Consider the following 23,251-nt stretch of genomic DNA (forward strand, 5'->3'; position numbering starts at 1 on the left):
CAGATACTGGAAGAAAAAAACACTCAACTAGAAGTAGAGGTACACTATAAATAGGTGTCTATACAGACCACTTAGCTTTGATTTGCAGATGTCTATATAGACCAGACATGATTAGCGCCAGACAAAACTGACAGACCAGAGCATAAACCAGAAAAATGAGACAGAATATATTTGATGTGAAACATGCGAGATGTGAAACCATCAAAGGTTAGGCAATAATTATAAATAGAGTGCCAGCATGATGACCAAACTCATGCCCAAAATAAAAAAAACAAAACAAGCAATTACTCAATTCTGAAATCAACACGTATGTAAAAAATATATAATAATGGTGATTAGTGATGAAGCTTCTCACAGAAGGTCTTATCTAGTGAAATGATCAGTCATTTAAAAAAAAAAAAAGTACAGATTTATATACTTTTTAACCACAAATGCTCATCTTACACTAGCTCTGCGATGCGTGTCCATTAATTCACGCATTACGTAATAACGTTGGAAAGGTCACGCGCGTTTAGTTCTTAGTCTGTGTACTTTGGTTAAAAAAAGTATGGTAGGGTGAAAAACTCACTTTCTCCTACAACTTCAAAATTGTCGATACTGTTGTGTTACTCTTTTTTGTAAAGGGCATTTCTTTGCACGTTCGCTTTGTAAAAACTGGGTCGCTACTTCCGCCTTCGTCACACATGATCTTTCCAACGTGATTATGTAATGCGTGAGGTCGAGCTAGTGCAAGGTGAGCATTTGTGGTTAAAAAGTTAAATTATTATTTTAAAATTATTATTATTATTTTTTTAAATGGCAGATCTTTCACTAGATAAGACCCTTATTCCTCGGCTGGGATCGTGTAGAGCCCTTTGAAGCTGCATTTAAGCTGCAATTTGGACCTTCAGCCCGTTGGTCCCAGGGCCGGCCCTAGCATTTTGGGGGCCCTAAGCAGATTTTCAAAAGAGTGTCCCCTTCATAACCACCCACCATCCCCCATTGTATACATCTTACACTGACACTTTATTGTAAAGCAATGTTATTTTAGTATCATTCATGTGCTATTATAGTTTTTGTTAATATATTGAATTATTTTTATGTTATTTTTATATTTTCTGCTGTCATTTTCATTTTAAAGTTTTAGTAATTTTATTGTTTGTTTTTGTTGTTTTTATTAGTTTTGTTGATTTTCTGTATAGTTATTACATTTTATTTCAGTTTTAGTGTTAGTTCTTTTAGAACATCAAGATAAACTAAATGAAAATGGGAAATGTTGCCTTGTCATCTAGCTAAAATAAAACAGTATAAGTATTTTATTTCAGTTAACATTTTTTTAAATATTTGTTTTATTTAAGTTAACTATAATAACCCTGTTGTAAAAAAATACCAAACTGTCTTAATCATCTACTCAGTGTTTATCTTTCAATACATAAATATGAAGATATATTTAATTAAGCAGTTTTAACAATTATTTAAAACTTTAAAAAATGCAAAAGCTTAACCATAATTGCTTTCAGAAAAATGTATGAAAATTTTGTGAGATTAATGCTTTAATAATGCAAGAACACCTTGATTATGAAAATTAAAGAGAATAATTTATTTTTATTATTTATTTATTTATTATTATTATTATCAATAATAAAACAAAATGATCTATTTTGGGCTGGCATGTTTTATTCCTGATTAAAATGCAAAAATTTATAAGTGTAAACAAATGTTTGAATAAAGATATGGTATATTTAAATATTTGTGTTATAAACAACAAAGTGATTAAAAAATCCGAATGGCTGTTTGAAAACATGTAAATACTGTTTGACTTCCTTTGACCTCCAAAGGACAAACAAGCAGGTGTCAGAAGTTGTGCTTGCGCAGCGCTGCTTTGAGTACAGGGGTAACCATGGTAACGGGTAGAGTGGTAACCATGGTAACGGTGTATTTCTGCCGTTCCTAAAGCGCCACCTGCTGTCAGAGTGAACTATTTTCAGAGTGAAACATTTTTATTCAGCACATCTGCTGCTTTATTCACATACATCCATCGTATACATCTTACACTGACACTTTATTGTAAAGCAATGTTATTTTAGTATCATTCATGTGCTATTATAGTTTTTGTTAATATATTGAATTATTTTTATGTTATTTTTATATTTTCTGCTGTCATTTTCATTTTAAAGTTTTAGTAATTTTATTGTTTGTTTTTGTTGTTTTTATTAGTTTTGTTGATTTTCTGTATAGTTATTACATTTTATTTCAGTTTTAGTGTTAGTTATTTTAGAACATCAAGATAAACTAAATGAAAATGGGAAATGTTGCCTTGTCATCTAGCTAAAATAAAACAGTATAAGTATTTTATTTCAGTTAACATTTTTTTAAATATTTGTTTTATTTAAGTTAACTATAATAACCCTGTTGTAAAAAAATACCAAACTGTCTTAATCATCTACTCAGTGTTTATCTTTCAATACATAAATATGAAGATATATTTAATTAAGCAGTTTTAACAATTATTTAAAACTTTAAAAAATGCAAAAGCTTAACCATAATTGCTTTCAGAAAAATGTATGAAAATTTTGTGAGATTAATGCTTTAATAATGCAAGAACACCTTGATTATGAAAATTAAAGAGAATAATTTATTTTTATTATTTATTTATTTATTATTATTATTATCAATAATAAAACAAAATGATCTATTTTGGGCTGGCATGTTTTATTCCTGATTAAAATGCAAAAATTTATAAGTGTAAACAAATGTTTGAATAAAGATATGGTATATTTAAATATTTGTGTTATAAACAACAAAGTGATTAAAAAATCCGAATGGCTGTTTGAAAACATGTAAATACTGTTTGACTTCCTTTGACCTCTGTGACAAACAAGCAGGTGTCAGAAGCTGCGCTTGCACAGCGCTGCTTTGTATAGAGGGGTAACGGCTGTATTTCTGCTGTTCCTAAAGCGCCACCTGCTGTCAGAGAGTGAACTGAAAATCTTATATTTTCAAAATCCATCACGTACCCTTATGTTGCTCACTTTCTTTTTTCTTTTCCCACTTCTCTGCAGTCTGCACCAGTTTTATAGTTCCGCCTCTTAATTTTCAAACATTAACACACGGGACTGAAACTTTATAAAAGTTATTATTGTCGAGCATCACTGTCTGAACCCTGACATGGGGCCCCCTGGAGGCCAAGGGGTCCTATGCAACCTCTTATATAACTTATTAGGTCGGGCCGGCTCTGGTTGGTTCCCATTAAGGTTTACTATATGGAGAAAAATCCTGGAATGTTTTCCTCAAAAACCTTCATTTCTTTTCGACTGAAGAAAGACAGACATCTTGGATAACATGGGGGTGAGTAAATTATCAGGAAATCTTTATTCTGGAAGTGAGCTAATCCAGCCCACGTACCCTAACCCCATTTCAGTTTTTTTATCCGGCTTAGCTACAGTGATAACTGGATGTCTTTGTCCATATTAGGGATTTCCTGGCATGTCATAAATTATTACCTCTATAAATTTGTTTTGGACTTTCTGCAGGAAAAAGCAGATCACAGCTTCAAGTATGAATGAACCATACACTGCATGATAGTGTTTAGCGTTCCAAGTTTACGTTCCCTCATTTTGGATTTGAATAAAATGTCAGGTCATGCATTGACTATCTCATCTCTTTGAATATAAATCTAGATTTATTCACACTTGCCCATGAAAAACTTCTATGTGAACACACTTGACTGAAAAAAGTGCAAGGGGCAAATTCACGTTTTATCAAAAGTCGGGGGGGTGGAAACGTCCCCCGCATATTCTACACCCATGTGCCTCAGGGTAATGAGGAGAGAGACATCAGTGTCACAAAATGATCAATGTACATTTTGTCATCAAAATGAATTGAAAGCACTGAGCTGCTTGTGAAGGATGAAACAGAGTGCAGAGAATACCTTTTTTATAGCACTTTATACAACAGAGATTGTTTCAAAGCAGATTCACAGTATTATACATGGAAGTAATAGAATCGATGATGCAAACTTCAAAAATGAGGCAAATCCAAATAAATAATGTCATTATTCAGCTCCAGTCAGTTCAGTGTTGGTTCCATTCAGTTCATTAACTGCATAAAGTTCATTAATATGAAAGAAATTCAATTCAGCTATAATGCAGATCTTCAGAAGACAAGCTCAATTCATATTGGTCTTTGCTGGTTTCAAAAAATACAGAATGAAACAACAACTACAACACCAAATTCTCAAAGGAACTTGTGCCAGAATACAATTATAAAACTTGTTCGGCTCACTCTGTTTTATTGATTTCAATTATCATGTGGTTTGCACCAGAGCTTCCTCATCTAGGCCTCCACATTAAAAATATAATAATTACATTCATTTCCTCAAATTAGATTTTAAGTGGAGTAATTGACCCTAGGAAACATGAGTTACATGGCTACTCCTTTGGCAAACAAATTGTGTACTCATAAGAACTGAGATTAGTATTTTATGGTGTTAAAAGATGATTTAAACAATAAATACTTCATGGGATAACGACATGAAGCCATATGTTGTCATTAGTGCAATGTAGAGTATAATTACTCTGCCTTAATATAGTTTTGAAATGACCCCACTTCCCACTTCTGTAGTCAAAATTACATCACGCTCAAGTGCTTTGTTGTTGGAGATAATAAACACAATAGGCCAGAGAAATGCAATATGGAACAAGTGGTTGCAGATATTGTCAGTAAATTCTAAGCATAATAATTCTGAGGATATTGATTGGAGCATCATCATTGCAAGTGATGTTCATTTTGTGATGCTCTGTCTGAACTGATACCAGAATATCATAGTAGTACTGAAGTCTGTACTCTGTTATTTAATTTTACATTTACTTTAGCTTTACAAGCACTGGTACATGCTTTTATCCAAAGCGCCTAACATCATATTCAAGGTTTACATGTTTTTTTTTTTCATGCACTCCCTAAGGGAGAAAAAACTGAATTGATTTAGCGAACCTCCATTTACTCTGGCTTTAATGGGCATTTACTTAAATGCTAGCCAAACATGTTTTCAGGCACATGCTGCAATCTTGGTCTATTTACAGATGTCTCTAAAAACAACATGTCACATTCTCCGGCACATTTTTTACTTTAGGTTAAAAAAGGGGTTCTAGTTTGAGCTAGGAAACAACCCAAAATAAGCTATGGAATTTATTTTAGAAAGAATTTATTTAAACACTTTTACATGTTTGATCAAGCAGTTATTGTATACATGTATCCTACCTGTGAAAGCAGTTACAACAATAGCAAAGCAATTGCACACAATGTGTTTTTAGATATACAATCTGTGATAAAAGTGTTCCGATTTACAAAACAAATTAAAGTACAATTACATATAAAAAAAAACATGACAAGCATCCAGATAAAAACACTCAACAGTCTTGAATTAGGTGAAAATAAACCTGTGCATAAAGATAAATTCTGTTAAATGAATGAAAGCACTTAGATCGATTTGCTTCTCGCCTGCTGTTACTTCTGTAACTCCCCACTGCTTTCTGTTGTTTTGGTTTCTAGACTGATGAAGAGTAAACCACATGTGAGTAACTTGAACATAATGAGAACTTAGACATGCACACAGCTTCTGAGCATTAGTTGGGAGTTCAAGATCTCATGGCTATAACATTTGTCTAATGAATCTAACCATTCATTACCAGCACTTTTTTTAAAACACGTATAGGTATCTTAGACTGCATATTGTTTCAGCAGATAAACGCCATAACATTTTTAAGGTGGAATATTGTGTGGTCGTGCGAGGAGTGAAACAGCTGCGGACATAGAGCTCATCAGAAACGCCTAGAGAAATTATTCACATGGCTCAGAGTGGGTGGAAAAGAGAACGGTGGCCAAATGCCGGTGGTTCGTTTGATTTATCTGTGAGAAAGTTAAAGCTGCTTCCTGCTCAAATGCACATCCCACAGTTCCCTGGAACCCTTCATTTTGCCAGTTCTTGTTCGAGGAAGTCTGCTGTCTGATGTCTCAATCGTGGCACAAGCTCATCTCACATTACAACTATAAACAAACATGACTTGGAACCATATGATCATTCAAAGCATCATTCAATTATCCACTAATGTCTTACACTGGATCTACACTATGCACACTCACGTCTGAACACCTCCCACCCGCTTGTTTCTCCTTAATGTTTTTCTAATGGTCTTCTTATCACAGCATTTTATGCAGATCACGCTGCTTCCCTGGGTTATACCTTTTCCTGCCGTCTTCACAGAAGTCCCTTCTCCTGAAACCTGCTTTGTTACTATAGTGATGCCCTTTGTCTGCTGTTTACCCTTTTGCACTAAAGCACTTAAAATCTCCTAGCACAAGAGTGATTACCATCACATTAACTTCCAATTCTGCCTGAAGCACATGCATATTGTATTTTTATATATTGACTGTCTTTAAATATGAACAACTACTGGTTCTAACACCATGTACTCTAAACCAGGGGATTTCAAACTGGGTTCTAGGGACTCGTGGAACATTTTAGAGATTTTATCAAATGTATATTTTAGGGCTAACCAAGTTAAGGTGTATACAACTTTCGCAGTTAATTTCTGATTAGAATTTAGAAAGCAGAAAGAAAAACGAGTAGTAAACAGTAGTAATGTCAAATTCAGTTTAAAAATCATATAATTCATGTATTAAACTGATAGTTCAGCCAAAAATGAAAATTCTGTCATCATTTCCTCACCCTCATGTTGTTCCAAACTTCTATGTCCTTAAAACACAAAAGAAGATATTTAGAAAAATGTTTCAGCTGATTTTGTCCACATACTGAAAGTCAGTTGGGTCCAGTGTTGTTTAGACACCAACATTCATCAAAACGTATTTTTAGAGAATGGTTGAAAACCCTTATTCTGTATGCCTTATTCTATATACAATTGACTTTACATTGTTAAAAATGCTATCATATTAGCTTACTTTGGTTTAAGCTTTGGTCGATTTTGGTTTCAGTTTTGTAACGTAAATCTTAATGTATTTATAGTTCATTTGAACTTGGATCATTTCTTAATATATTTATTTCTTTGAAGTTAAACACCCCATACCGCCAACACTGCTTTACACTTTCTTTCAGCTTTTTGTGCCCAGCGATTTTTCTTCTTCTGTTACAAGCATGGACTAAACCCAACAATGAGTTTTCCATTCACACCACTGCATCACGTGTCTCTGCAGATGCCTTTGAAAAGGCGCACCCCCGCAGTCAGATCCCTGCGGAAATGCATTTTCATCTTATGCCTGTGGCCTCTACTACAAGTAAACACACATGCTCATACCAGCTGCAGACTCTATACCCAAGCTTGTTCTTAGGAAAAATGGCTAACAATTTATTTAAAGCCTTTATATATAATGCATTATAAAAGTAGTTTTAATACATGAATAATGCATTGTATGATCTCATGAATAATTGTAACCACAGTTGTTATACATTGTAACACTTATCTTATTCATTGCTACACCTTTAGAAAGTATAATGCATTAAAACACATGACAAACAAACCTTCAAATATTATAATATGCATTTTAACTTTGATTATAATTATGAAAACACAATGCATTACAACACACATTATGAATACCTTTATAATGCATTATACATGAAGGCTTTAAGTGTTACTGAACATTGCATTGAAATTGAAAATGTTGCATACCCCCACCACCACATAGTATTACATCACATCTAGTTATGATAATGGTTTGTTCTTTGCCGTCCCTCTGTTGCCAGGGAGCTTGATACAGATTGTGCGACGAAAAGTTCCTGAGGATTTGTTAGTGGGTTTGGGATAAGCCATGCTCTGATTAGCATCGCTGTGAAAGACTTTTATACTGGGGTTGACACTATAACCCCCGCTAATGCTAACAGCAGGGCTAACGGTTTCAGTAATGCAGCCAGGGCGGCGCAGGTCATCAGCAGTGCTCAAGCTATGACTAATCGATTTGACGGTAGGACTTTTCTCTGCCAGGTAACTGCTTACACCGTTGCTAATATCAGTCGCGACAAAGCTAACATTAGATTCATCACTCAAACCTGCATCTGTCATATCCGCATTATCAGGAGGAGCACAATGTGTCCTCACCTGGACTGACGTTTGCTGGGGAGGTGTAGTAAGTAACACCAGTGGAACATTATGACCATAAAACAGTGTCTGTGGGATCTGAACCTTGACAGATTCTTGCATTTTTCCCGCAGCTTTCTGCTCTGTTTCCACCGAGATGCTTTGAGTTTGATCCGTGACCTTCGAATGTTTTAGCATCACCCTTCCTGCAGAAGGAAAGACTGTGATTTTCATTCTGCTCACTTTCTGCCCACCTGAGGCATGAATGTTTGAGCGAGCCTTTGGACACTCCAGCTGTATCTGACTTGCAGAGTTTTCTGCTTTGCTGCTTGATTGCTTTTGTGCTGTTGCGGGTGTGTTTGTGAGTGTTTGTGTGACCTGGGATTCCTGTATCACATTGTCAATTGGATTCACCTGTGGGACTGTCCATATACTGCATGGATTCAGCGAAATCGCTTGTGAATTCATGTCAGGATTGGGCTTTATCTGACATGCGGTGGAGGACTGTAATGGATTCACACTAAACTCCACGCTGCACACAGTCTCAGAGAGACACTCTGGCATGCGTGGTCTTGCTGAACCTTTAACCTCATGAATGTCGCAGAAGGACTCACAGCTTGTGGCATCCTCATTCTCAGCTCTTTCTCCATCCATTACTGCTCTTTCTCCATCACAGTCATGAAAAGATACTTCAAATTCACTCTCTTTCTCATTGTCTGTCCCTTGAACTTTCTCTCTCCAAACGTTCTCTTCCTCTTCATAAGTGAAAGTACTTGTCCAGCGCTTTCTGGACATTTCAGGTGTGAGTGGCCGCAGTTTCGCAGCAGCTCCAAACAGAAAAGGCCGGGACTGCGTATCTTGAGGGCTGGGGATGGGATCCGCCGAGCTGAGAGACAATGTACTATCCAGAGAACTGAGGGAAGAAGTGGCAGTAGATGACAGACTTGACATGCTGGCCAATCTCTGCGCAGGATGACGGAAGCGGGTGGGGATTTGCGGCGACTTCCAGAAAGTGTAACGGCGTCTCCTTGTACCCATTCCAGAATTGTGCGATTGTTGTTCTGGGCTTAACCCCAAGGAGCTGCGTGACTGCTCACTTCTGCTCTTTGTTACAGCCGCATCGTAGCTGGATTGGCGGATAACAGGTGTATGAGTCGGTGCAGGTGTTTGGGGTGTGGAAAAATACATTGAAGGCTCAGAGAGGCAACGATCGCGTGATTGGCTGAGTTCCCTGACTCCCAGCATGCTTACAGAAGCACTGGAACGTGAGGGAATGGAATCCAGTGTTCCACAGCTGTAGGTGTCTTCTGTTGTTGGCATATCAGTATGAAAGGGCTGGGGTCTCCTCTTTTCTTTCAGAGAAAGTGCAGCCAGAGGGAGGAAAAGAGGATGAACTTCAGGCAATAGTTGGGAAGAAACGGTGAAGTCTTGATCTGTGTCTTCTGAAGAGGAGTGCTGAAGAAAATACGAACCATCTATAAAAGAGAGAGAGTTTACAAAACTTTATGGATAAGACTGAAAAGATATGATTTTTTTTATTTTTTATTTTTTTATTTGGTTAAACACAAATGCTCATGAAATAAGTGCAAATCTTAATTTTCAACCACTGTGAAAAATGTGTATAAATACCTAAAATAAGTATATATATATTTGTATATGCATTATATCATTACACATATACTGTATACATTTTGAATTATATCATATCATTTATTTATATATATATATATATATATATATAGTCATGCAGATCGTTAACGGCTGGTCTATGGTAATACAGTAGGCCCTACATCTGGCAGGACATCCAAACACTCGCCTATCATTCATCCACCACAAATATGGCTTATCATCTGAAATATGTAAGTATTAGCAACTTTACATGGCCACTCAATCTAATGTTTACCTATAGAAATGTGCACTGTTCAAGTGTCTGTGCTGAGTGCGGAAGCTGAACAGCAGCTCACTGCATGACAGATGGAGGCGCCGGTGCACTCACTTGCTCTTAAAATAATCCCACATTTTTGGTCATACAGATAAGAGCAATACATCTTTCAAATCTGCAAAGATTCTACGTTTATTTGTGTGCACTTACAATAACAACAAAACGTGCTTTTGTAAAATAATGAAAGCAAACAGGATGCGCTTTCTGCCGTCTCGGTCTGTGAACTTGAGCGCGAAACTCCATGTATATCTTTGCCTTACAGACATTAAAATTATATCTATAGAGAGTGAAATGTCTACTTTCAAATGAACAAATTCAAATGGAAAACAAATATTCTCAGATTATGTGATCCGTGTGAAACATGCATACAGACGCGTCACTACTGCGGAGATGACGAGTCAGTGTCAGTGTCTCCGACTTCATCTCTTAAACCGAGAACAAAGAAAGCACTAGTTTATTAGTGACTTATTAAAATGTTAAAGGCACAATATGTAAGATTTTTTTATTAAAATATCCAAAAACCACTAGAACAGTGTTATATATTTTGCTGACTTTTGTACTTACATTATCCTAAATGCTTCGAAGAATTTTTAAATCCAGAGAAATAAGCAATTTTAACTAGTGACACGGACCGTGTCTATAGTGTCATTGTGTCGCTTGCCAATGACGTCATAACCCCTCGATTTCCGGTTGTTTTGTTTTGTAGAAAACATAGAAACACCAAAGACGCTTTAATATGTTGTGCATTTAATTAGACCGGTGACGACCGCACAGAGTAGCATAATAACAGAACTTTCAAATGTATCTAGTATGATAAAACAGAGCTGCTTTTTTCCCCCACATACGCACGACCGGAAGGAGCAACTCCCATGATTCCACACTCACTCACGCCGTCATCAAACTACGCCTTTGTCTCTTTGTTTATTTTGAATACGCGCCCTCCAGCAGCGAAAATTACATATTGTGCCTTTAATGCATCTCCTTACTGTTTTTCCCTGACACATTCATAATCATAGCTTCTGCGATGCGCTATGGCAAGCTTTATGAGTGGCTTGAGATCTTATTAGGCTTTGTAGGCAATTTAAGCCTCATTATTATAATGATTTAAATGGTTTATTAATAAACGTGCGATTAGTCGACTAATGCTTAAAATGAACGACTACTAGTCGACTAGAATTCTTAGTCGAGGGCAGCCCTAATATGTGTGTGTGTGTGTGTGTGTGTGTGTGTGTGTATCCAAATAATCAATGTTGTTATATTTTCCTTAATTTTGATATCCATGTATTCATTTATGATTTATTCTTTATTGATTTTTATTTTGTGTTTATGCTTCTTATATTAATCCTCATCATATTCAAAGATATGTATGTTATGCACATTTTATATATGTATGGAGGATATATCTTTTTTACTGGTGTTTTGTTAGATATTGGACATCTTTCAACTACTGCCTGAGTAATGATGTTTCTTAAAATTATTTGTTAATAGTACTAGATGTTCTGTTGCTGTTGAAATGTATTTGTAATATAAGATATGACATTTCAAAGTGCTTGTTTTGCTGTATTCCTTCTAAAGATGTGAAAACCACATAACCTATTTTTAACCGCAACCTTTGACTGGTCACAATGACATACTGTAGCCTGACCTGACCTATAGTTGTTTCAACAACAGATGACACAATGTATGAGTGATATAATGGAAAAGTCTATTTGACCTTTTCTTATTAGACATAAACACGGGAGGATATAAGTTTCCTGCATATTCCTTGTGCCTACTCTGATCTCTTACTCTTTCTTTTACTTTACTCTTTACTCCTTCTTCTCCCTTTTTCTGCTTCATCTGCTTTTCCTCTCTCCTTGCATTCTGCAGATTCCGTACTTCTTTTGAGCTTTTCTTTTGACTTTCACTACCTCATCTATTAGATACAATACTTAGGAACACTTTGATCTAAATTTTGTTTAAACTTATTTCCTATTACAATTTTCATATTTACTTTATTTTCTTTCTTTATTTTATTTTTTTGTCTTTAGTATTGGACACATAAAGAGACATAAAATGCCAATTGCCAATTATTTACCACGCACATACTGAATAAGCTGTCAAAGTTTATAAAGATCATAAAGTAATTTACAGTACACATGCAAAAACTGGGGATAGTTATGGCAGTGATGAAAGACCACAGTTTCAATGACATTATCTTACATACATGTATTGTCTCGTACATGCTCTCATTGAGGAGATGCAATGAGAATAAATCAAACTAGTTCAAGGGCCACCTCGACTGTGCTTTAAACCTCTAGCTTTAGTTTTTGGAGCGTTAATCAGCAGGCTGCCAAAGCCACAAATACAATATTCAAGTCATGTACTTATAAAAATTACTCCTGGACCTTGCTAAAGTGAGTCAATAAGAACCCAATGACCACTGTGAATCAGAGATTCCTGCAGAGATGAGAGATCCTGCCATAAGGATACCATCAGTGCATGAATCAGGTTTCCATGGTATAGTTTGATACAAAAGAAGAGTGTGTCAGCCTGTCTGGAATTCGCCAAACAGCACCTTAAATGACTCTGAGACCATGAAAGTGAAAGTGACGTGACATGTGGCCAAGTATGGTGACCCATACTCGGAATTAGTGCTCTGCATTTACCCATCCAAAGTGCACACACACAGCAGAACACACATCCGGAGCAGTGGGCAGCCATTTATGCTGCGGCGCCCAGGGAGCAGCTGGGGGTTCGGTGCCTTGCTCAAGGGCACCTCAGTCGTGGTATTGAAGGTGGGAGAGAGCGCTGTACATTCACTCCCCCCACCTACAATCCCTGCCGGTACGAGACTCGAACCCACAACCTTTGGGTTATGAGTCCGACTCTCTAACCATTAGGCCACGACTTCCCCCACATAGGCCACGACTTCCCCCACCATGAGGTTCTTTAAGACTAAAATTGATAGCTAAAAGCCACATTTTCTCCTGGTCAATTTTCCAGGGATACTCTGAGGATTACTCTCAGCATCAATAATTTGTGAGCTGGTATGAATTGAAGAAAAGAGAGAAATCCCAGAAGAAAACCTATTCCTCAGGGCAAACGTTCACCTTTCATCCTAAATGTAACCAAACTGCCAAAACCATACTGGAATGGCTATGAAAGAAGTGACTGAATTTATGAGTGTCCCAAAGCACAACCTTGAAATCCAGTGAAAGTCTCTGGTTAGAACAGAAAACCACTGGGTATGTTCTGTGTATATACAGTGAAAATCATGCATATTTTCTGAACGCATACCCTGATGATCTACTATGTAGCGTCTGGACCAATCAGACACACCATTTTTCATTTGATTTAACAAATCAATTATTCATTACATTAACAAATAATCACAGACCCCTCACCCAATAAACATGCTGGGTGCCAGGATGTCTGCGAACAAACAGGCCTCTGATTCCATGGCAACCAATGCTGATATCACTGGTTTTATTGCCCAAAGGAATGTGGGTAGAGAAACTCACTACATTTTCCATAGGAAAGACATGCTGATACCTATGCAACATATTAGTGTTCTAAGAATCTTTACTAGTTTGTGCATCAACACCCAATCGAATTACATATGCGAAATACCATGCTTGGAGACAAAGAGTCATAAAACTCCCCAGTATTTCCAAACTCCCGCTTGGAATTTCAGCCTTTCTCATTGGACAAGCTCATCCTGAGAGGCGTGAATCTTGTCCGGCCTTAAAGGCCTCACATCAGTGACCCGCCTCCAGTCTGTGTTTCTGTTAGATTCTGAGAAGATGAGGATGTGAGCAAAAACGCTCCTAAGGACACCCTAAGTTCGCACCAGGCTTCGGCCTTGACTTTCCATTCACCAAGATCATCTGACTCAAACTGGTTCTTTTCCAGCAACCAACTTCAGCAAAGATCAACTTGAGCCTTCAGATTGCATCGGGACTCTCTGTCAGACAGACAAGACGTGCAAGTATCAAACTTAGTCTTATTAATTGATACATTAAGTATCATTTGCAATTATTCATATTTCCCCTTTGAGCTGATTCGCTACAACTACATTCACTAAAATTTGCATATTTGCGGTATATAGCAGAGCTCATTGTAGGGCTATGCAATCGCATAATGCAAAGATTCTTGACCTTCCATTTAATTAAAAATGAACAAGAAGCAATCTTACATCTCACATAATCTTACATCTCAGAACTATTTCATGACTTTTAATTAAACTGCCACAACAAGTACACTTTTACACAAAAGAGTAACTTATATCCCAACAATGCAGCAAGCTACTGTTTAAAATGTTTATTATTGCATCCTGCATGTATTTCATATACTCTTCTAGGCATATAGAGGGAGAAGGGAAAATAAGAATTCATTAAAAATATACAATTATTTGCATGCGCTGTCTGCTTTGTAATAGCACACAATTCACTAAAGGAATTATGTAAATCCGTTAACAGAGCCCAACAAATATGCTGAAAGCAATTTGTATGGTGCAATTCCCTGTCTTGCAGGTCGGATCTGGAGGATGCAAAACTACTGTGATCAATCATACTCCACTGAGACTGCATCACTCGAACAGCAATCCAGGCACCTGAAGTGGCTCCTCAAAGGTATAGTTCACCCAACACAAAAGTTTTTTTTTTGTCCACAACAACTTAAAGTCAGTGTTTTCGAACCCATCAATTTTAACTGTATGGGCAAAAACAGTTCTTCAAAGGAGGTTCTTCTTCAAATGTTTGGAACAACATGAGGATGAGTAAATGATAAAAGAGTTTCAATATTTTTGGTGAACTAGTCACTTTAAAAGGCCAGAAGTACACAGCACATCTTAATAAAATTCTCAGCTGATGAATTACTGCTGCCATGATTAAAAGAAAAATTATACAAATATATTTTTAAAATTAAATTCCATTTAAGGCAACATTAAGTAAACTACCACTTTTTGTGATTACATAGATGTGTTTGCACTGAAAATATTGACAATGACAATACTTATGAGCAGGTTAGAATGTTAAGGTCAGTGAAAGAGTTTATTGCACTTAAAATGGTGTTCTGAACAGTTTATTGACATTTCAGGTACGTCTGAGAGAGCTTAAGAGGATCTAGTAAAGTAAAGGCTGAAATTTTAAGGAGCAAAGCTGGTGTACCAAATATCGCTAAGAATACTTGAAACTGTAATAACGGCCAAGGCATTCCTTAAAAGTGATCTAAAATGTAATATTTTCAATTAATTAACCACTAACTCAAATTCTAAAACACCCACATCCACCAGCAGATAAAGTGTGTGTGTGAGTACTGTGAAATTGCACAGTCAAAAGGGCTAATTATTTTCTGTAAAGTACCTCAATAGGCATCTACATCTCACTGAAATAAGGTCCAAAGGGCATAACTTTACAATTACCTGTGTAATCGCATGTTTCCTGCTCTGTATTCATCTGCCTGTGGAACAGACTCTCCAGATCATCTCCAAATATGGCAGGTGTGTTTTCTATCAGGTACTGGATGAGCGCTGCGACCTGAACGACAGATGGAAAAACACGAAACACCATCAATATGGAAAACAGACACAGCTGGCCCGCAAACGTAAACGTTGACCGTAGCAGCACATATATCAGAGACTGAAGCCCTGTACAAACCAGCTTGTGAAGTTTACGGCTTGTGTTACGAAATGTTTTAAGAAGATTTGTGTTCTACGTTCGCCGGAGCATGTCAGTGTGTCTGAGGTGGACACATTTAGATGACTGCCACCTTGTTTCTGTCCAAGTTCTAGAGTGTTTAGACATCAGTTTAGAGTTTTCATCACACAGACCGTACGTGACGCCAGTGTGTGTGTGTGTGTGTGTGTGTGTGTGTGTGTGCATCTGGCATGTGCATAGAGATCCTCGCAAAATCCAAAGAATCTTTTACTCCTTACTCATTTCAGATACAAACAAGCCCAAAGGACTGGAAAATTAAAAAGCACAGGCCTATAGAGGGAATGGAATGCTCTGTAGCACTTCCACTGGAAAAAACAGTATTTCATACACACCATAGGGATCTGCGGCTGGCATGCGAAAGGCATCATCGTACGTAGTCCTGGACATGGTGAACTATTCTAACCACATTAACAATTAGTGGTTCACTCAAATAGCCTGCTCTCATTCACCACACATTTGCCTGTGCACTAATTGGCTGGATTCGTTGGGTTTGGGACACAGCGTGAGAATGCGCTGCACAAATAATCTGCCATCTTGGGTGTTGAGAAACAAAAGCATCTGCACAGTCACACACATCCAACTGCTCATTATAGATCAATCCATGATTCATATCTCCCTTCATGTTCTTTTAAAGTCCCCAGGAAATCAAAATGGACCATTCTTGCTTCTGTGAGGAATACTGCAGCATTTATTCCAAATGATTTATCTCTGCACATCATTATTATTTCAAAATGAAATGAATGTACCAAGGGGGACTAATCGCCCAATCGCAGTGGTTATTGTGTAAATAAAAGCTTACTTGACTTGACTTGACATAGCAATTCACCCCTGTGTCCAAGCATGTAAAAATCATTGTCAAATGAGCAGATAAAGTAAGTGAGTAAAAACATCACAATAATCCACACGACTCTATTCCAAGTGAAAAGCTGCGTGTTTGCAATAAATCCATCAAGACATTTTTATTTTCGAACCGTTGCTTCTGGCTTCTTCTATCCACAACGTTTGTTTTCTCCAGTGAAAAAGTCGTCTCATCTGAATCAGGAACAAAATATCCACAGATCAAGCAGCATTTAAAAGCAAACCCAGTCCAAAACAGCTTTAAGCAAATCTGTCGGTGGGTTTTGATGTGCAAGGATGACAGGTGATTAACTTTTTCACGGGAGGAAGAGTTAGTATAGATTATGGACTCATCTTTTGGCTAGAAGGTTTAAAGTCGCCTTAATAACACATTTTTGTATATGTTTGAACTCTCATTCGTTGATGATGGCACCCATTCACTTCAGAGGATCCATTGGTGAGCAAATGATGTAATGTCTTGGTTGACTTGAGGGAAAGTAAATTGTCAGTAATTTTTTCTTTTTGAGTGAACTATTAAAATACCTTTAAAAGGTATACAGTAGGTTCCATTGTGACAAGTGAATGTTACTTGAAGTGAATGTTACTTGTCAAACAACACACAGGGTTAATTAAGAAATATATATATATATATAACACTACACACCTGCAAAGCTAAAGATTGCACTTCATTAGCAGGCATGAAGTCAGTTCTTCATTGATTTCATTACATCTTGTGAAGGTATGGGAATTCAGCCCACGTTTCTTTCTTGTGGCAGTTCTAATCTATGAACTTCCACAACATCTCATGTAATACTAATGGATGTTTTGTCTACAGATGCACATTACATACTTCCCAGAGTGAAACAGAGATTTGATCACAGATGTTCATCTACACTGGATCAGGCGAATAATGTTAATGAAATTTGTGCACAAATAATATAAATGTCTAGAATTGAATAAAAAACAGCATACGCTCTTCTCCAACCCCCTGGTGGGCAGTCAGTTTTGTATTTATACATTTATTTATGTATCTATACACCCTGTCTCATACATGGAGCTTTTAGGAGTCAGAGCACTGGTCTTTATTAGTTTGTAATCATATCCCAGTAAATAAGTTGCTATGGAGACCAGTGTCTAATAACTGTCATCTTTAGGAAACCAGGCAACACACTGTGTTATGCTTTTATTCACAAGGTGGAATTTCATTCACATGTCCTTCACATGCCCGGCATGTATCTTAAATTATTGCAAGGAGTTTAAATGACACACATACTATAGTATTCCTTTTCTTCATCTTTCTCTCCAATCTCACAACTCTGATGTCAATCATCTCAGGCTCAACCGTGACAAAGCTGAGCTCTGCTCCCTCCCAATTTCTCCCAATCTCATATTCAATCTCTCAAAATCACACAGATATCACCACATCAGGTCTTTTCATAGGCTAGTTCCTATACATTAGACTCTGATTGCAGACTGCTGTGCTACCAGTGCCCTGCTGTTATGATCAAACACTAGCAGCAGCTGCCGCCAGCTGTGTATGGTTGAAATGTTTATTCTCTCTCTAACTGAAAAGCTTTTATATCTAGATCAAGAAACTTCTCAGTCTCTGTCACCCCAGTTGATTTTCCCTTTCAATAAATATCTCAGACCTAAAAATTACCTTCCAAAACACTTCAGTAAGCTTTTGATTAAAAAAAGTTCTCAGTTCTGAAGTAATACCCAGCCAACTAGATTTTAACTATTAAAATACTATGGTAAATAAACTTTAAAAATGGGCTTAACAAAAATGTTTCTTTTTTTATTGTTTGCTAACTAGTAGTTAATTTACTAGTTAATTTCAAGTCACTAGTAAACTAAGTTTACCTTTTTACAAAAAAAGCAACATATTTTTCTAAATGTCAATTTTTTTTTAAAAGATTTAATTGGAAAATGAAACAATCAAATACACAAATAATCAAAAACAATCTATTAATATATAGCTGTAATGTAGTTCCATGATGGCGGCTATAAATACAGACACCTTTTCCTGGAAAATTAGGGCATACTGTCATTTTCAACAGATTTTAAAGGCTGAACGCGCAGCGAAGACTGACACGGAAGAGAAGAAATTGTTGAACAAAGTCATTATTTTGATTTCCTTTGTGCACAAAAAGTATTCTCGTAGCTTCATAACATTACGTTTGAAGCAGTGATGTCACATAGACTATTTTAATTATGTCCTTATTACCTTTCTGGGCCTTGAATGTGGTAGTTCTGTTGCTGTCTATGCAGGGATCAATAATATCTTAATTAATGTTCCAAAAATGAACAAAGGTCTTACGGGTTTGGAATAACATGAGGGTAAGTAATTAATGACAGAATTTTCATTTTTGGGGGAACTATCCCTTTAACTGATGTTTGACCGTCAGATCTCGCCATTTTAACAAGCACTAAAAACGCAGCAAGAGTTTGAGTGAGAGATTGTCAGCTGGCCTGACGCTTGCTCTGAGCCATCCTTATTGTTGAGCCCTGCATTCATGTCTGTCTCTGAAGAGGATGACTCATCAGCAACTGTCAAATGATGCAACAGAATATTAGTCAAGAAAATCTGGACATGTTTTTGAATTGTATTGGTCCTGAATACAAAGATGTGGTTTACAAGGAATCTCCTTTGAAATGCAAAATCTGTTCTGCTGATTTTCTGTTACAGCACTGCAGGGTTTTGCGATCTAATTTGAATTAAGACAGTGTGAACTGGTGTTACAAGGACGTTCATCCTTAATATGAAATGTACATTTTTCCATGTAATATTTTGCATAGTACTGTAAACAAACCTATGATTTATAAATGTATATTTAATAAAATAGTGATGTACAGTAGGACCCCAGAGATTCGAATTCTTAATCATTTCCCTGTTTACATTTGTGTCAACATCCTGTTGATAAGGCAGATCCCTTTGGTTATATCCGATTTCACGACTGTAAACTGCTGAGGTTAATAAGCAGAGCAAGTCAGCAGCCATTAGATTCATCAGAATTCATTATCTGAAGGGTGGAGAAAATCATTTGCAGCTTTAGGCTAAAAATACTGGTTAAGTCACATCATTATCAGGGTTTCTTTTGAATAATAAACTGTGCACAAACTAGTTCTGTGTGATTTACAAATGGAAGTTGGCCCCGGTTGTTGCACCCTTCAGTACCCTTACCAGATGCCGCTTATTTCAAATTCATGTGAGTGTGTGTTAATGTAATCGCTGGGATTTTTCAACCTGTGGTGACAGTGGTATTAAACTGTGCCTGCCCAAGAGCAGGGTGAACTGTTTAAGCGGCATGACATTGCTTAGCAAGCTGGCATGCAAATTAGGATCTTCACCTCTGCAGCACAAAAAAATCCAGAATCCTTTGGTTGATTCTGACCTAGATTTGAACCAAAACCCCACCATTGAACTTGAACTGCTTCTAATTCTGAACAAGAGAATAAGTGTGTGGGTGCAATTAATGATCGAATACATATACTTGTAAAGCTGTTTCAAAGAACAGTTTCCAAATTCTGGTATAATTATCCAAGTGATTAGCCAAGTGGCCACTAGCTATATTAAGAATTCTTTTCATACCCATGAATTGTCACAGTGATGTGACAATTTGTTTAATTTCAGGTTTATGTCTCTAGTATAGCTATATAGTTCTTGATTCTAATGCTTTTTTTTTTTTTTTTGGTTCACTGTGTCATGATAGGAATCGGTACATTTTCCCTTACATAATCTGCGGGGTTCAAAAGTCTGAGAGCTCACTGAAATCAGGGATTTAAATGTCATTTAAACTGGAAAGTAAATACAATTGAAATCATTAAAAAATGAACAGGCTTTGATGTGATGTAAAATAAAAGAAACACTTTAGATTCTGCATGATTTTGAGATCACTAATCAAATAGGTATTTTTAAGCATAAGATACTCTTTGGATCATTCTCAAATAATGGCAAAGAACGTGATCAAAAATTCTGAAAATAATTTTTCGCCAAAATTGTGCTCTTAATATAATTTGCAATGACAAACAATTTTTACTAGAGGTCTCAGGCTTTTGATCCCCACTGTATATATTACTTTTAACCTAAAACTAAATATTTAAATAAACTGTTCATGGATGTGTTGTATGTTATCCCTTTAAAGAAGTGAGAAAACACATGTAAATGGATCATTTTACTAAGAATACATGTAACCAGATTTTTACCTGCAGAACGCTCTGTCCCTCTTTGTCAGGGCTGATTTGGGAAGTCCTCCAGAGCATGTTGGGTGCAATACAAAGAGCCAAGTTTGTTGCTGTCATCTGATTCACCTCTGAGTGAGTGTGTATTCTGTGTAGCACTCCAAATAAGTGACACAGCAAAGTAACATTCTCCTCCGGCAACTGTGCAAGCAAACTAAACAAAAAGACAATAGAGCTTGAAGAATGGCAGATAACTGCAACCAGACAGGGAGAAACATAAAACACATAATTAAATAATCTTGCCAACAAATGATTATGTGTGGAAGTTTGTCTGCCCTCTCATACATATGGAAATGGATTCCAGCACAAATATGCACACACACACACACACACACACACACCCACACACACAAAGATAAAACAACAAGTTTCAGAAGATGCAATTCACACTAATGTCACCATGTACAGATTTACAATGTGATCATTTATTCAAACTTGTTCAGAGTTGTCCATTCTGGACTCCATTATTTTGTAGTGCTAAAAAATACAGTTTCAAACGTTGTCTAGAAGAATGCAGGAGAAGAATGCATAACCATAACTCTGTCTTTGTAAAATGTAAAATGTGGTTTATACATGTAAAATTGTTGCAATCTATGAATATTTAATTAATGCAATTAATTGGTTCAAACTATACTATTTATGAATAATGAGATTGTTTTCAATCGTCTACAACCTTTTAAGACCGCTTGTTTAAAACAAAAAAAACAATTTGTCACTTGACAAAAAAAAAGGCAAATAAACCATTTAGGAAATATATAAATTATGGACAGTTGTATATGTATTCACAACATTTTATAAAGCTTTATGTTACATTACAAATGACTGAGGATAGGGTTAAGGCATCTAAAATATATATGTAAAACTGTAAATGTATATGTTTATGATACAAATGATAAATATTTTATGTTTCTATAGCTGTAAATACGTAATACTGCTTATGCTTATAGATGATGCCAGTACATTCATGTTTTATGATTCAGCATCTACCTACTGTATATGCACAAAAAAGTGTTTTTATACCTGTAAATGGCATGTAGGAATGCCTGCAGATCATGAAAAGAGCTATACAAATGAATGTGAATTGAACTGAACTGAATCAAATCTTTAATCTATGTATTTGTTTTGGTAAAATGATATAGATAATATAGGATATAGAAAGGAGTTAATAAATAAAACATGGTCTTAGTCTATACACTTTATACATTGAGTATAGTGTGTATGTGTGAGCATATGTACAAGACATATGCATGTTTGTATGCTGTTCTTACCATCTGACTCTATTAAGTCTATCCTGTTGATCTTCACTCTGTAGCACTTCCATCCAGTCCTCATATAAGTCACAGCACAAAACACCACCAGGCAGTTTGCGTAAAAACTCCTATACACACAGTTTAATAAAGAATAAAAAGCCCATTCAAAGAAATTTTAATATATATATATATATATAGGGCAAAGAGGAAATTAAATTAAAATGATTGTGTTCTCACTGTAATTAGAGATGCAGAGACGAACACTGATTGTTCATGCAGTGAAATACTTTGCCCAGCATTCATTCGCTCCTTCAGGATCCTACAGTTTTTGGCATTTGCTGAACGACGGAAGATTCCACGGGTCTCTGGACCCTCACAGAACAGCAGATACAGCAGGTCCTATGTGCACACACACACACACACACACACACACACAAACACACACAGTTTTAGTCAGCCAAACCCCTTTCACCTAAAACATTTACTTGGAGTACCCCATATATATAATTAGGCAAGGTAATTAAAAAAAAAAAAAAAAAAGAGAATTCTTTAATTAACTTTTTTGTAACAGTTTAGATTTTTTTATATTACTTATTTTTACGATTTCATTCATTTTTAGCTTTTCATCAATTCACAAACCCTGTTCTAAGCTAATGATAGACAAACCTTACCTTAAATGAACCTAACCTTACCTGACCACTGAAAGGGACTAACTGAAAGGGACTAACACAAGGTAAACAAGGACATTATTTTTATTTTAAACAACATCTTGTAAGACGCAACCAGAATATTCATTGACCATCGCTGCCATGGGAAAGCCCAGTTGAAAGTAGATAGAATCAGATGAAGGCATACCACAACAAAGGTACTGTTTTCCTGAGAGGACATTTAACTATTTTTTCATTATGAATATGACATTGACCTGAAGAATAAATGCTGCATCCTATACAGGTAATCAGACTCACTCAGTCGATATCTCCCTCATAATACATTTAGCATATAGCTTACAGTATATAACTTTAAATATAATACACTTTTTTGTACATAATACTTTTAACTTCAATGAAACAACTCCACATTCCTTCATTACTAGATCTAAGATGATGTTTTCTAATTAGTATGGGAGGCTTTGGCTCATCTATTAAACTCTCAACTTGAGATATGGATCCGTGGCAGAAGGAAGTAGTTCCGCACACAAGACACTCTGTTCTT

General features: G+C 36.3%; 1 protein-coding gene across 2 annotated transcripts in view; it reads right to left on the reverse strand.

Annotated features, from left to right (window-relative positions):
- Positions 1-7,679: 7,679 nt before the first annotated feature.
- Positions 7,680-23,251, reverse strand: part of LOC107672940 (uncharacterized) — a 33,894-nt gene continuing 18,322 nt past the window's right edge. For both annotated transcript variants that reach the window (XM_016466328.1, XM_016466321.1), the window contains 5 exons: positions 22,277-22,438; positions 22,058-22,167; positions 20,754-20,943; positions 15,416-15,530; positions 7,680-9,544 (listed from right to left, as the gene is read on the reverse strand). In XM_016466328.1, the coding sequence (XP_016321814.1) occupies positions 7,698-9,544; positions 15,416-15,530; positions 20,754-20,943; positions 22,058-22,167; positions 22,277-22,438 (2,424 nt within the window). In that variant the 3' untranslated portion in view covers positions 7,680-7,697. The remainder of the gene's footprint in view (positions 9,545-15,415; positions 15,531-20,753; positions 20,944-22,057; positions 22,168-22,276; positions 22,439-23,251) is intronic.

This window comes from Sinocyclocheilus anshuiensis, unplaced genomic scaffold (genome assembly GCF_001515605.1).
Source record: "Sinocyclocheilus anshuiensis isolate Anshui unplaced genomic scaffold, SAMN03320099.WGS_v1.1 scaffold681, whole genome shotgun sequence".
NCBI lineage: Eukaryota > Metazoa > Chordata > Actinopteri > Cypriniformes > Cyprinidae > Sinocyclocheilus > Sinocyclocheilus anshuiensis.